The 13,824-nt window shown below is 37.5% G+C and overlaps 1 protein-coding gene across 2 annotated transcripts in view; it reads right to left on the bottom strand.

Moving 5' to 3' along the window:
• CMSS1 (cms1 ribosomal small subunit homolog) overlaps window positions 1–13,824 on the bottom strand; it is a 376,816-nt gene that overhangs the window by 20,143 nt on the left and 342,849 nt on the right. For both annotated transcript variants that reach the window (XM_028119177.2, XM_028119178.2), the window contains one exon: window positions 1,605–1,676. In XM_028119177.2, coding sequence (XP_027974978.1) covers window positions 1,605–1,676 — 72 coding nt within the window. The remainder of the gene's footprint in view (window positions 1–1,604; window positions 1,677–13,824) is intronic.

Genomic DNA, 13,824 nt, shown 5'->3' with positions numbered 1-13,824 from the left:
GAAAAATGAATGGGTGATCTAAAAGTCTCTTTGTAACTCTTGGTCAATAGCTTTCAGGAGAACTGAAATTTCTGTAGGAGTCTCCATAATAGGGCATTCCTTTCTGTTAAAAGCCAAGAAATCTTGTTGCTGTGGAAACCTCTCTTTAATCCTTCAGTGATTTTTATTCCGAGAGTAGAATTTTGAGAATTTTTTGCCGAACCTGGTTTTTAAGGCACTGAGTCTCAGTTTGGTTTTCTGGGATTTAGGTAAAACCTGCAGGAGTAATCTGAGCATTGGAGCCCACTGCAAAGGAAGACTATAGACTCTCGATTGTTAAGTCCTGGGAGAGAGTCTTGAAGTGGCCCCATGGAAAACGGAACAGGAATAACCTTACAGCATCAATTCTGATTTGGATTCATTTGTGTAGCATTTACTGAGTGCCTGCAACGTACTAGGAACATACCACTGTTCAGTTAATTTTCATCATAAACTTTCTTTCTCATTTCCTTCTAATGTTTCACCAAAGATCCACAAAGAGCCACTCCCCACCCCCACCTTTTCAACTCCTTCCACAATATCCTCATTTCTATACCACTGCCAAGAATGGTAAAAGTTCTGTCAAAGGAATTAACTTTTAAAAATATGTCATCAGTAGGCACATTTTAGCATGACCTCAGCCAAGGCTAAAACTATCTAGCTAGAGTTTTGACCTTGAGCCACCAAGAACTTAACACTCCTGAAGGCCATTAGTGTACAAACTTATCAAAGAGAAGTGAAAGTCACTTCTTTAAGGACTTGCCAAACCTCAGCCAATTTGGCATCTCCCATCTTTCTATTTGGCCATTTGTGAGCAACGAAAACATATGCATACATACTCTTAACTTTCTAAAAGCTTGCTGTTAAGTAATTGGTTTGAATCCATCTTCTTTCCTCTAATCCCAATCATATTTCCTCTTCTGAATTCAGCAGTAGACCTTCTTGGCAGGGAGAGAATTACACTGCTGTTTTCACAACTGTGGGGGAAGGTCAAAGCTAACCACACTTTCTCCAAGGTTGAGCTGTAAGAAAGTCTGTACAGGAGCAATAGAGTCTTCCATGCACTCATAGGCAAATATTAAAATGTAAGGGGAGTCTTTTGCTTTAAATTATGGTTCCAAATTACGGTCAGAAATGCCTTATACTACTGTCATCTGGTTATTATTTTCTTTTTATTAATACTCTAAGATATAAGGTTTAAAAAACTGAAATGGATATGAAAAGAAAGTTGGTAAATTTCTTTCCTTGGGCACAGCCAGAAGGGCCAGAGGGCAGGATAGCTTTGGGCTTCTTCTAGACTTAGAAATTCATGTTTATCTTCTAACAACCATGAAAATGATGAAAACAAAGGTGGATAACAAAGATGTTTGGTGCTCCACAAGACTGAAATAGGAATCAGAAGAATTTATTTTTAGCTCCAACAGAAACACTTAATATGAGTGACCTAAGGAAAGTCACCAAACCTCACTGAATCTTACAGTCTCTAAAGTGGGAATTACAATTGCCTCATCAAAGTACACTATATAGAAATGTGAGGTAAATCACCTGGGGTTGTAAGAAAATTGTAAGAAAAGTATTAATAATACCTTTTTTCTCCTCCTTGTCTTGGTGGAATCTTCTTTTGTTTCCTTTGGTTGTATCAAGAAACATTCTTTAGGCTGTAAAGAGATACAGATGAGGAAATTTCCATCTTAGCATGATGGGGTGTCAACTAATGGTATGGACCCCAAAGTACCTAGGCCATACATGTATTCTTCATAGTATCTTGGTAATATTATACAGACAGTGATGCCAGAAGACCAATAGGCTATTAGGCAGGGGCTGGGCTGAGGGAATTTGAGAAAATCAGAAACGGCCAATGACTTGAGACTGGAAAATCTTTGAACAAAGGTGAAAATGTGTGAGTGAGTGTATATGTGTGTTTGAAGTGGTGGTGCAGGGTATTAAAGATTGAAGACAGTGGCCAGGTTTATAAAATACAGGCAGAAATAGATGTGATTAAAATTAAGATGTGGTAAGAAAGTCTTTGACTAGAATGACTGGCACTTTCCATGAGCTAGCAACGTGTGAGCCTGTATTTCCAAGTCATTGGTTTACTATTTTGTTATTCATTCCTTTCCTCTTTCAATAAGCATTGAAAAACTGAAGTAGGACATATTTACTTACATTTTTATAAAACCAGCTGCACCAAATGCCTTATCTATAGTGACTACAAAATGAATGTTTCTGCTGATGGTCTGACAAAAGTCTCAGCACAATGGCATTCTGAGTAATCAATTTTGCCTGTTGACGTGACCCTTGAGTACCCTATATAGGTTAGTGCTATTTTTACCCTGAAGGTTTTTATTTAATGCAGAAAAACAGGAGATTTGGATTAAGACGTTGATTTATAAAATGGAATGCCTCAGATTCCATATTTATTAACCATAAGCAGGAATATAAAATGTTTCCTGTGCTGGTTCTTTTATGCAACATTTTCAAACAAGTTGCCAAGTAAGATATAAAATACGAGTGAAAACTTATTCTGAGTTTTTCCTGGATTAAGTTTCCATCCCAACTAGAAAGTATTCAGTTTAAGCTGGTACGCTACTATCTAAAACAATCTTGGCTCTACTGGCTCCGTTTAAAGTGATTACAGATGAAGCTTTCTTTTAAAATTTGTAGACAGCTTACAGATTAAGAATGCCCATGGCTTGAAGCCAGTAGATATCTATCTATCTATCTATCTATCTATCTATCTATCTATCTATCTATCTACTTTCTTCAAGACATGGATACAGGACCAGCAGTTTCTAGACTCTGTTTCAGTTAGTAGAAAAGCAGATTCAAAGGTTCAGGATTAAAGTAACATGTGAATCTTGAAATTTTAGCTTCTCAGTTAAAACAAAAACCTGCCAAAAGCAATTGCATCACAGCTAAAGAAAAGAAAGATATTATGACCTCTCTTATTTAGAAAGTTAAGCTGTCTTGTGGATGAAGATATGTGCCAATCTGATGCTGGTACATGCCAATTAGAAACTGGGCCAAGGCCACTAATATGTCACAGAAGCTGCCAGATGGTCATAAGAGTCCAATTACAGGCCAGGCCAACATTCAGTTCATATTCATAAGGCAAGGGCCTGGATATGATTAGCAGATCCCTCAAGGCATACTGTAGTATCTTGTCACCAGTATCACGGTTTTTGGGAATCAGATGTAGAAACCTGTTCCATTTTGTTATTTAGCAAACGAGGGTGCTCTCTAACAGTATGTTCAATGTGCAAGGTTGTATTTATGTTTGGTTTACAAAGCCAATTAACTCTAACATGACATAAATTAAATCTGGAAATGAGCTCGGTTATAAGGATATGGACTGTCCAATTCTGGAGGAAAAAATAAAAATGTAATTCTGAATCATGCATAGGAAAAAAGAAACATGCTTGATGAACTGTTTTAGCTAAGATACTGCATGAGGTTTAAATGTTAGGTTCATAGTCTTAGATCATCCTAAAGGAAATACAGTATATTATTTGTTTTCTGGGAGCAGTTGCCTTTTGTGGTTGAGGCTGGGCAGTAATGAAGAAGCTAAGTTTATGGGGGCAATTTCCAAAGAGATGAGATGGCTTTATGAAGAAATACAAAATCCATTTTATTAAAAATTCCTAAATTTAGACAGCTGTCTTACAAATACTGATGTTTACCTTCAGAGAGACTAGGTAAAAAGATATAGGAGACTCAGGTCAGACTAGCTAACCATTTCTGGAAACCAATTTCATCAGTATATGTCTTTGACAGTTGATAAGTAATTTCATTTTTTTACATGAAATCTAGTGATTTTTTAAAGCATAGCTTAAATACATAGTTTAAGTATTTAGAAATATATATGAAAAAATTAATCTTTAAGTGAAGCATTTGAGGCATATTCTCAATTCCTTAAAGTGTCAAAAATTATATCCTTTAAGAATGATTCTTCTAGCTAAACATGGCAAATCAACCTCAAAAATGCCACTAAACTAAAAATGAAGGCAACTGAAAAAGGTATAAACTTATAAGGACCATGAAATCAGGAGAGAACATAGTGTGGAGAGATTTCAACAACATTTTGAAAAATGGAAAATGGTTGAAACATCCTTGGATGGAAGTGATTTAGCAGAAAGGTAGAGCTAGCACCAAGGTTTCTGGAGAGGTGGAAGCTAACAGTAAGTGAAGTTGTTTGACCTATTGGACTCTGAAAGGGTTTGGTAGTTGGAGACACAAGGTACTACAGAGAGTGAAGGGTTTAAAAGAAGGACATTGGTTGAAAGTTTATATATAGAATGATTAGCCTCCTTCCCATCTTCCACTGGGCTATATCTCCTGCCCAGGAAGCCAAGCAACTATCTGATTACTGCTTCCTCTCATTTTGCTCTTCCTGGTGGCAGACAGGGGGTTTATTCTCTGGAGAGAACAAGAGGACCAAGAAATCTGGCACAGGGAAGACAGGACAGAGGTTGAGACTCACTTCCTTTTCCTGTCCCTATTTCGAATGTCTTGAGCCAGACTTATATATTGTATGCAGGAGCCTACTGAATTTTTTTCTGGAAAAATGAAATGGACTAAGAGAAATGCCACCAGAGAGTGACATTTGGTGGGCATAGTAAATACAGCTTGCTATCCTATTATCCTTCTATGAAGTTCACTAATCAACAAGCCTCAAATATGCACAAAAATATTCCATCAGCTTTTTAATGTCTCTCTTTTTAATATGAATAGACAGCTAAGATAAGTGTCCAACATGAAAGCAAATAAACAACAAGAAGATAAAAGTTTCAAAACAATTATAATTAATAGTCTCAGACAGATAAGGAAAGAGTTTCAGCCATGAGACAAAAAAGAAAACAAATAAGAAAATTGGAATAAAAATGTAGGAGGAAGGCTTGAAGACAAAGGAAATCTCCCAAAAAGATGAAAAATGGTAAGAATATTAGATAGGGAATCAGCCCAAGAGATTCAACATCCCAATAAAAGGTATTACAGAAAAAGGGACTATATAACTGGGAAAGGAGTGATCAAAGAAATAACACAAGAAAAACTTTCCAGAACTGAAGGAAACTTTTCAGAATATGAAACTCTAAACTGAAAGCTCACTATGTATACAATATAATGAATATGAAAAATATCCACACTGAGGAGCATCATTGTGAAATTTCAGACCATGGGCAAACAAAAAAGACTAAAAATTTCCAAAAAGAAAAACAATAACTTATGAAATACAAAGAGTCCAGAAAAAGAATTGTGTTGGACCTTGCAATAGCAATAAAGCATGCTAGGACTCAATGGAACAATGCTTTCAAAATTATGAGGAAAATTTATTTGCAAATTAAACTTTTATACCCAGCCAAACTATGGGTCAGGTTAAGAGTAAAATAAAGGTATTTTCAGGTATTTAAGGTCTCAAAAAATTGATTTCCTATCCATAGATACCAAAGGCTGTATTCCAGCAAAATAAAGGGCTAAACCAAGAAAGAGGAAGATATGGGATTCAGCACATAAGGAAACTAATTCAGGAGAATGTTGAAGGGGCAGTGAAGAGAAATCTCAATTGCTCAACAGACAAGAGGATAACCAATTCAGAGTGGAATAGGAGTATAGAGGCCTTCAGGGAAGAACAATGAGTGATCTATTTGAGCATATGGAAAATATTATTCATGGACATGTGGGAAAGATATTGGAATATATGGAAACAATTAACAGTAGGAACACAACAAGCTAGGCAAATGAAGAAATGAGGTAATTATTAAAGCCATGAAAATGAAGAGTTGTATAAGAAAGGAGGAATGATTATGGCTTCCCCCCCAGCACTGAACAGTAGTTCTGTGGTCATAATTGTGAGATATTGACAACTGTTTTAACCAAAATGTGATATTGTGTTAGCAGGAGAATTAGCAGTCAGAGGGGGAATAAGGGGTAGATGGGAGAGCTGTGTCCTCATATGCTATCTCAGGAAGTTAATAGATCATGTCAGGAGCTGATAAATCAAAAAACAGCAGTATAAACTATACACTAGCAAGTATGAAAAATAGCTAAAAGCGGAGGGTAGTTGCCTGTGAAGAAAGACCTACCATGAGAGCAGGAAAGGTGATGCTGTTTTTTTATGAAAAACTTTTAATAGTGTTTGATTATCACTTTGTTAAAAAAAATTAAATTGCCATTTTACAACAAAAACAAATATGTTCATTGTAAAAATAAAAAAAAGTTAGAACTGGCTTTTTAGTTTCTTTTGGTTTTGGTCAAAAGTTATTTAGTACACACCCATCAACATGTCTAAAATTAAAAGACTGATAATTCCAAATATTTACAAGGATATAAAACAACCAAAACTCTTATACATGGATGGTGGGAGTATAAAAATGGTACACTCGTTTTGGAAAAAAGTCTGTCAGTTTTTAGAAAACTAAGCAGGACTCAGCAATTCTACTCCTATGCATTTACTCAAGAGAAATAAAAGTGTCTGTTCACAAAAGACCTGTATATGAATGTTCATGGAAGATTTATTCATAATAGCTCCAAAGAGGAAGTAGCCTCAGGTATCCATCAATAGAAAAACAGATAAACTGTGGAGTATTCATATAATTGAATATTACAAAGTGTTATGAACTGAATTGTACCCTCCTCCCTCCCATTCATATTTTGAATCCCAATCCCCAATGTTGATTGTATTTGGAAATAGGGACTTTAAAGAGATAATAAAATTTAAAGGAGGTCCTAGGGGTAGGGTCCTAATCCAACAGGACTTACGTTTTCATATGAGGAGGAAGAGACACCAAGGAGACACACACAGAGAAAAGACCATGTGAGGACACAGTGAGAAAGTGACCATCTACAAGCTAAGGAGAGAGGCCTCAGGGGAAATCAAACCTGTTGACACTTTGATCTCGGACTTCCAGTCTCCAGAACTGTGAGAAATAAACTTCTGCTGTTTAAGCCACTCAGTCTGTGGTATTTTGTTGTGGAAGCCTGAACAGACTAATATACTCAGCAATAAAAAAAAATGAACCACAATACATCAACAGGGATGAATCTAAAAAACACTGCACTGAATAAAAGCCTTGAACAAAAGAGCATATCCTATATGATTTCATTTACATGACATCAGAACAGTGGCTGGCCCTGTGGCATGGAGTCTGGAATAGTGATTTGAGGTAGCATGAAAGGATTTTTGGGTGATGGTAATGTTCTTTAAACTGTAGGGGTTTGTGTTACAAAATTGTATCAATTTGTCAAAATCTGTGAATGGTACCTTCGACATTTATGCATTTGATTGTATATTAACTTTACCTTGAAAGGAAAAAAGATCTTTAAATACTGAACTTCACTTAATGATATACATGCTGAAGTGTCTGTGAGGAGTGTACTGATTTTGCCAATTACTTTGAAATGTGTCAAAAATTAGATGATTGATGGATGAATAGTGTTTCTGAACACATTGTAAAATTTTGGACTTTGAGGACACTGAGGATGAGGGCTTGCAGAAAGTGAGGAAAATCTTTTCGGGAACTGGAGGGAAGGGAATATTTGTTATGTAGTGGTACAAAATTTAGCAATACTGTTGTCTGCAGTTATGTGGAAAATCGAAAATGTGTCTAATGTTGTGGGTAATCCAACAAAGGAGATCCAAATAGTGTTGAAGGTGTCACCTAATTTCTTCTGTGGCTTATAGTAAAATGGAAAAGGAAGAAGTTAAATTGAAAAAAGGACTATCAAAGAAGTAAAGGTATATGAGTGCAAATCCATTAAGACCTCAGAAAGAACAAAGGTGGTAACTCAGAGTACTTTTCAGTAACATAAGAGCTCTTTAAAGAAATTAAAAGTGTGTCTCACAGATTATCTCAAACATGTCTCTAGGAAACTTAAGGGGTACTGTCCCTCCATTATCTAAGCAGGGATACATGGAAGAAAAAACTTTATCTGGAAAATATTTATCTGGGTGTGACTTCTGCTCAATGGAGTAAACCCCAAGAAGAACCACAGAAGACCTACAAAATTCTTAAAGGTGTTATATATTCAGAAATACCTCTAGTTTGAGCTGAGAAGGTGAGAGATGGAATAAAATGAGGTGAAGTCTTTGAACACTGAGAATTCTACTGACAAGAAGCAGGCTGAAAGAACTGTTCCATTGCAAATACAAGCTACCTTTCATTAAAACAAAAAAATGGGGGGGGGGGGAGGATGACCCAGAGGGCAACACAAGGAACCCAAAAAGTAGAGCTGAGAACCAGAGAAGGACCTTAGGAACCTGGATCTTAACACTTAATAAAGAAACTCCCAACATTTTCAAATGCTGTGGGACCAATGACTCCTTGTGCCCACCGCTTGAATAGAAATGTCTATAAAGGTTATTCTATACTTGTATTTCTTCTGCTTCCCAGGTTGAGAAGAAATATAATCAAGGAGCTATACTTAAGGAACTAAACCTGAGGACCCTCAAGTGCCCCTGAACCTGATTAGACAATGAAATTCTGGGCACTGAGCTTATCCTGTAAGTGGAGGAGACTTTTGCTTTCCTTGTGAGGGGTGAATATATTATGCATATGGGAGGGATATAAAATCACTGGGGGCCAGAGGGCAGACCAAGGAAGCCAGATTCCAGGATAGCTACCAATGATCTCCAGGTATTCATTCCCATCTTTTGAATTACTGACTTGATTCCTTTTTTTTTTTTTAAAGATTTATTTATTTGAGAGAAAAACAGTGGGGAAGGGGCGGAGGGAAAGGGAGAGAGAAACTTAAGCAGATGCTGTGCTGAGTGTGGATCCCGAAGCAGGGCTTGATCCCAGACCCTGAGATCAAGACCTGAGCTGAAACCAAGAGTCAGATGCTTAACTGACTGAACCACCCAGGTGTCTCAAGAATAATCCTGAAGATGAAGAGTGGGAGAGATATGAAATGATCAATGCTCAAATAAATAAATATTAAAGAAAATACAATAGTTGAGGAAGGTGAGTAAAGAGGGAAAAGGATAAGTACTCTTACTGAAGAGTCCTTTATGATCTGAGGAGCTAAGCAAAAGGCCACCTTAAAAAAAGATGCCCAGTGTGGTCTCTGAGGGAGAGAGGATGGGTCATGGAACCATGGCTATTGACATCATGGAGGCATCAATGAAAAGTCACAAAACCCCTCATAAGGAGTTATATTCTGGGAACCATAATTAAAAAAGTCACTAGGGTTGGCTCTGAAGTGACTGATGTTGAGGAGGGAAGAGGGTGATGCAATCTCTAGAAGTAGGGAATTCATCATATTTTTGGAAGCAATATCTGGAAAAAAAGAAGTGTTGGCAAATCTTTACACTTACATTATTAAGGAGGCCAAGGATGATTATTTAGATGTGAAATGGTTGCTAGAGGTGATGTAGTTGCATGGGTAAAAAACTTTTATAAAGTTATAAATCTGCTGCTTGAAAATACTGAACAGATGGGAGGAATGGACTCAGTAATAGAAATGTGAGGCCCAGCTATGGCAAAGGAGGGAACATGATCTAACTCAATATATACTCTTACCTGTTGATATTTAAGCCTAAATGCATATTACAGCTGGCAGCATAATGCCAGGAAGTTCCTACACAAGTATAAAAAACCCCTTAAAGAACAGCAAAGCAGGGCACCTGCATGGCTGAGTTGGATAAGCGTCTGCCTTTGGCTCAGGTCATGATCTCAGGGTCCTGGGATTGAGCCCCCCCCCACTGGGATCCCCACTCAGTGGGGAGTCTGCTTCTCTCTCTCCCTCTGCATGCCCCCTCCCCGCTCATGTGTGCACTCTCTCTCTCTCAAATAAATAAATAAGTAAAATCTTAAAAAAAAAAGAACAGTAAAACAATGAGACAAATCTGAAAAAAATTCAAAACTTAAATATAGCACAAAATAATTTTTTTTCTTTTGTTTCGATCCAGGGGGGAAAATGTAATAGTTACTATTAAAAAACAAATACCCTGTTACATCTGTCAAATGAATCAAGTGCCTAGCACTGTGCTAGGTACTGTAGTGAACACAAAAGAAACCCTGGGCCCCAAGTCGCTTATGAACAAGTTGGAGACTCAAGCTCTATATATGTAAAAACTCTAGAAGGATTCAAGAAAGGTCAGCCTGTCAATAAGAAGGTCATTCTTGGGGTGATGAGATGATTTCCAGAGGGAGAAGAGTAACTGGAGAGAGAGGATGGGGAACCCACAGAGGAGCAAGAGGGGCTGTTTGGGCAGTCAAGGGCAGTGGAAGAGAGATACCAGCTCAATCAAGGAGGGGGCTGGAAGAGGGATGCTGGGTCACCAGAGTCTAAGAAACTCCTGTGGGTAGTAGATGGCTTACAAGTGGGGACACAAAGTGCTGAGATGGGAAGTGTGGTGAAAAAACTAGGATCTTGGTAAAATCATCCATTCTTTCATTTCACAAATAATGAGTACCAATTTGGGGTGAGGTTCTGTGCTAGGTGCTGTGGAGATGCACAGTTAAACTCTGTCCTAGAGGTATAGAGCCTGGTGTGGGAACCAGGAGCTAGATGAAGAACACTCATATGAGGCAGTGGGGCACAAGAAGATTTCCTTGTGAGTTCTCTGCCCAGAGAAATTAGGACAGACTTGGAGAAAGGGGTTAGGGCATTCTGTGTACCTAAGACTCGGAGTAAGAGGATCCTAAGCTCACTTCACCGCATAGGTACACCCCCAAATAGCAGCCACATCAGTGCAATGAACAAAGAAAATGACCCAGAGAAAGATTAAAATCACACCATGCATCTTTTCTGACTACAATGGTATGAAACCAGAAATCAATCACAAGAAAAAAATCTGGAAAGAACACAAATACATGAAGGTTCTATAACATGCTACTAAACAATGAATGGGTCAACCAAGAAATCAAAGAGGAAATTAAAAAGTAAAGGGAAACAAATGAAAATGAAAACACAACCATCCAAAGTCTTTGGGATGGAGCAAAACTACTGAAGACGGAAGATTATAGCAATATAGGCCTACCTTAATAAGCAAGAAAAATCCCAAATAAACAACCTAACCTTAGACCTAAAGGAGTGAGAAACAAACAAACAAAGCCTAAAGTGAAGAGAAGGAAGGAAATAAAGATTAGGGCAGAAATAAATGAAATAAAGACTAAGGAAACAACAGAGCAGACCAATGAACCTGGGGTTGGTTATTTGAAAAGATCCAACAAAATTGATAAACCGTTAGCCAGACTCATCAAAAACAAGAGAGAGGACTCAAATCAAGTTAGAAATGAAAGAGGAGAAATAACTGACACCGCAGAAATACAAAGGATTATAAGAGAATATTATGAAAAATTATATGCCAACAAATTGGACAACCTAGAGGAAATGGATAAATTCCTAGAAACATAACTTCCCAAAACTTCCCAAAAATCAGGAAGAAATCGAAACTCTGAACAGACTAATTACTGGCAATGAATTTAAATCAGTAATCAAAAAACTCCCACAAACAAAAGTCCTGGAACAGGTGGATTCACAGGTGAATCCTACCAAACATTTACAGAAGAGTTAATACCCTTTCTTCTCAAATTGTTCCAAAAACTACAAGAGGAGGGAATGCATCCAAATTCATTCTATGAGACCAGCATTACTGGGATACCAAAACTAGATAAAGACACTACAAAAAAAGAGAACTGTTGGCTGATACCTCTGATGAACATAGATGCAAAAATCCTTAACAAAATATTAGTAAACTGAATCCAACAGTAAGTTAAAAAAATGACTCACCACAACCAAGTGGGATTTATTCCTGGGATGCAGGGTGGTTCAATATTCTCAAATCAATCAACATGATACATCACATCAACAAGAGAAAGGATAAAAACCATACGATCATTTCAACTGATGCAGAAAAAGCTTTTGACAAAGTACAACCATCCATTCATGATAAAAAACTCTCAACAAAGTAGGTTTAGCAGGAACATACTTCAACATAATAAAGCCCATATAAGAAAAACCCACAGCTAACATCATACTCAATTGTGAAAGACTGGGATCTATTCTTCTAAGATCAGGAACAAAACAAGGGTATTTACTCTCACCATTTTTATTCAACATAGTACTGGAAGTCCTAGCCACAGCAATCAGACAAGAAAAAGAAATAGACATCCAAATTGGTAAGGAAACGTTCACTATTTGAAGGTGACATGATACGCTGCATAGAAAACATGAAAGACTCCACCAAAAAACTACTAGAACTGATAAATGAATTCAGTAAAAGAGCAGGATACAAAAGTAATATACAGAAATCTGTTGCATTTCTATACACCAATAATGAAGTCGCAGAAAGAGAAATTAAGAAAACAATCCCAACAAGAACCATATGACCCTCTCAATAGATGCAGAAAAAGCATTTGACAAAATACAGCATCCTTTCTGGATTAAAACTTTTCAGAGTGTAGGGATAGAGGGTACATACCTCAATATCATAAAAGCCATCTATGAAAAACCTACAGCTAATATCATTCCCAATGGGGAAAAACTGAGAGCTTTCCCCCTAAGCTCAGGAACAGGGCAGGGAAGTGCACTATCACCACTGTTATTCAACATAGTATTAGAAGTCCTAGCCACAGCAATCAGACAACAAAAAGAAATCAAAGGCATCCAAATCAGCAATGAGGAAGTCAAACTCTCACCCTTTGCAGATGACATGATACTTTATGTGGAAAACCCAAAAGACTGCTAGAACTCATACAGGAATTCAGTCAAGTGGCAGGATAGAAATTCAATGCACAGAAATCAGTGGCATTCTATACACCAACAACAAGACAGAAGAAAGAGAAATTAAGGAGTCGATCCCATTTACAATTGTACCCCAAACCATAAGATACCTAGGGATAAATCTAACCAAAGAGGCAAAGAATCTATACTCAGAAGACTATAAAATACTCATGAAAGAAATTGAGGAAGACACAAAGAAATGGAAAATGTTCCATGCTCATGGATTGGAAGAACAAATATTGTGAAGATGTCAATGCTACCTAGAGCAATCTACACATTTAATGCAATCCCTATTAAAATACCATCAACTTTTTTTCAAAGAAATGGAACAAATAATTCTAAAATTTGTATGGAACCAGAAAAGACCCCGAATAGCCAGAGGAATGTTGAAAAAGAAAAGCAAAGCTGGTGGTGTCACAATTCCGGACTTCAAGCTCTATTACAAAGCTGTCATCATCAAGACAGTCTGGTACTGGCACAAAAAAGATCAATGGAACAGAATAGAGAGCCCAGAAATGGACCTCAACTCTATGGTCAACTAATCTTCAACAAAGCAGGAAACAATGTCAAATGGAAAAAAGACAGTCTCGGGCACCTGGGTGGCTCAGTCATTGAGCGTCTGCCTTTGGCTTAGGTCATGATCCCATGGTCCTGGGATTGAGACCCGTATTGGGCTCCCTGCTCGGTGGGAAGCCTGCTTCTCCCTCTCCCACTCCCCCTACTTGTGTTCCCTCTCTTGCTGTGTCTCTCTCTGTCAAATAAATAAATAAAATCTTAAAAAAAAAAAGTTTCTTCAACAAATGGTGTTGGGAAAATTGGACAGCCACATGCAGAAGAAGGAAACTGGACCATTTCCTTACACCACACACAAATATAGACTCAAAATGGATGAAAGACCTAAATGTGAGACAGGAGTCCATCAAAATCCTTGAGGAGAACACAGGCAGCAACCTCTTCGACCTCAGTCGCAGCAACTTCTTCCTAGAAACATCGCCAAAGGCAAGGGAAGCAAGGGCAAAAATGAACTATTGGAACTTGATCAAGATAAAAAGCTTTTGCACAGCAAAGGAAACAGTCAACAAA

The sequence above is a fragment of the Eumetopias jubatus genome, unplaced genomic scaffold (genome assembly GCF_037043125.1).
Source record: "Eumetopias jubatus isolate StellerSeaLion01/CBP00866 unplaced genomic scaffold, mEumJub1_p1.0 scaffold_1, whole genome shotgun sequence".
NCBI lineage: Eukaryota > Metazoa > Chordata > Mammalia > Carnivora > Otariidae > Eumetopias > Eumetopias jubatus.
Note: the sequence above shows the minus strand (reverse complement) of the source record. Positions and strands in the feature narration are given on the sequence as shown.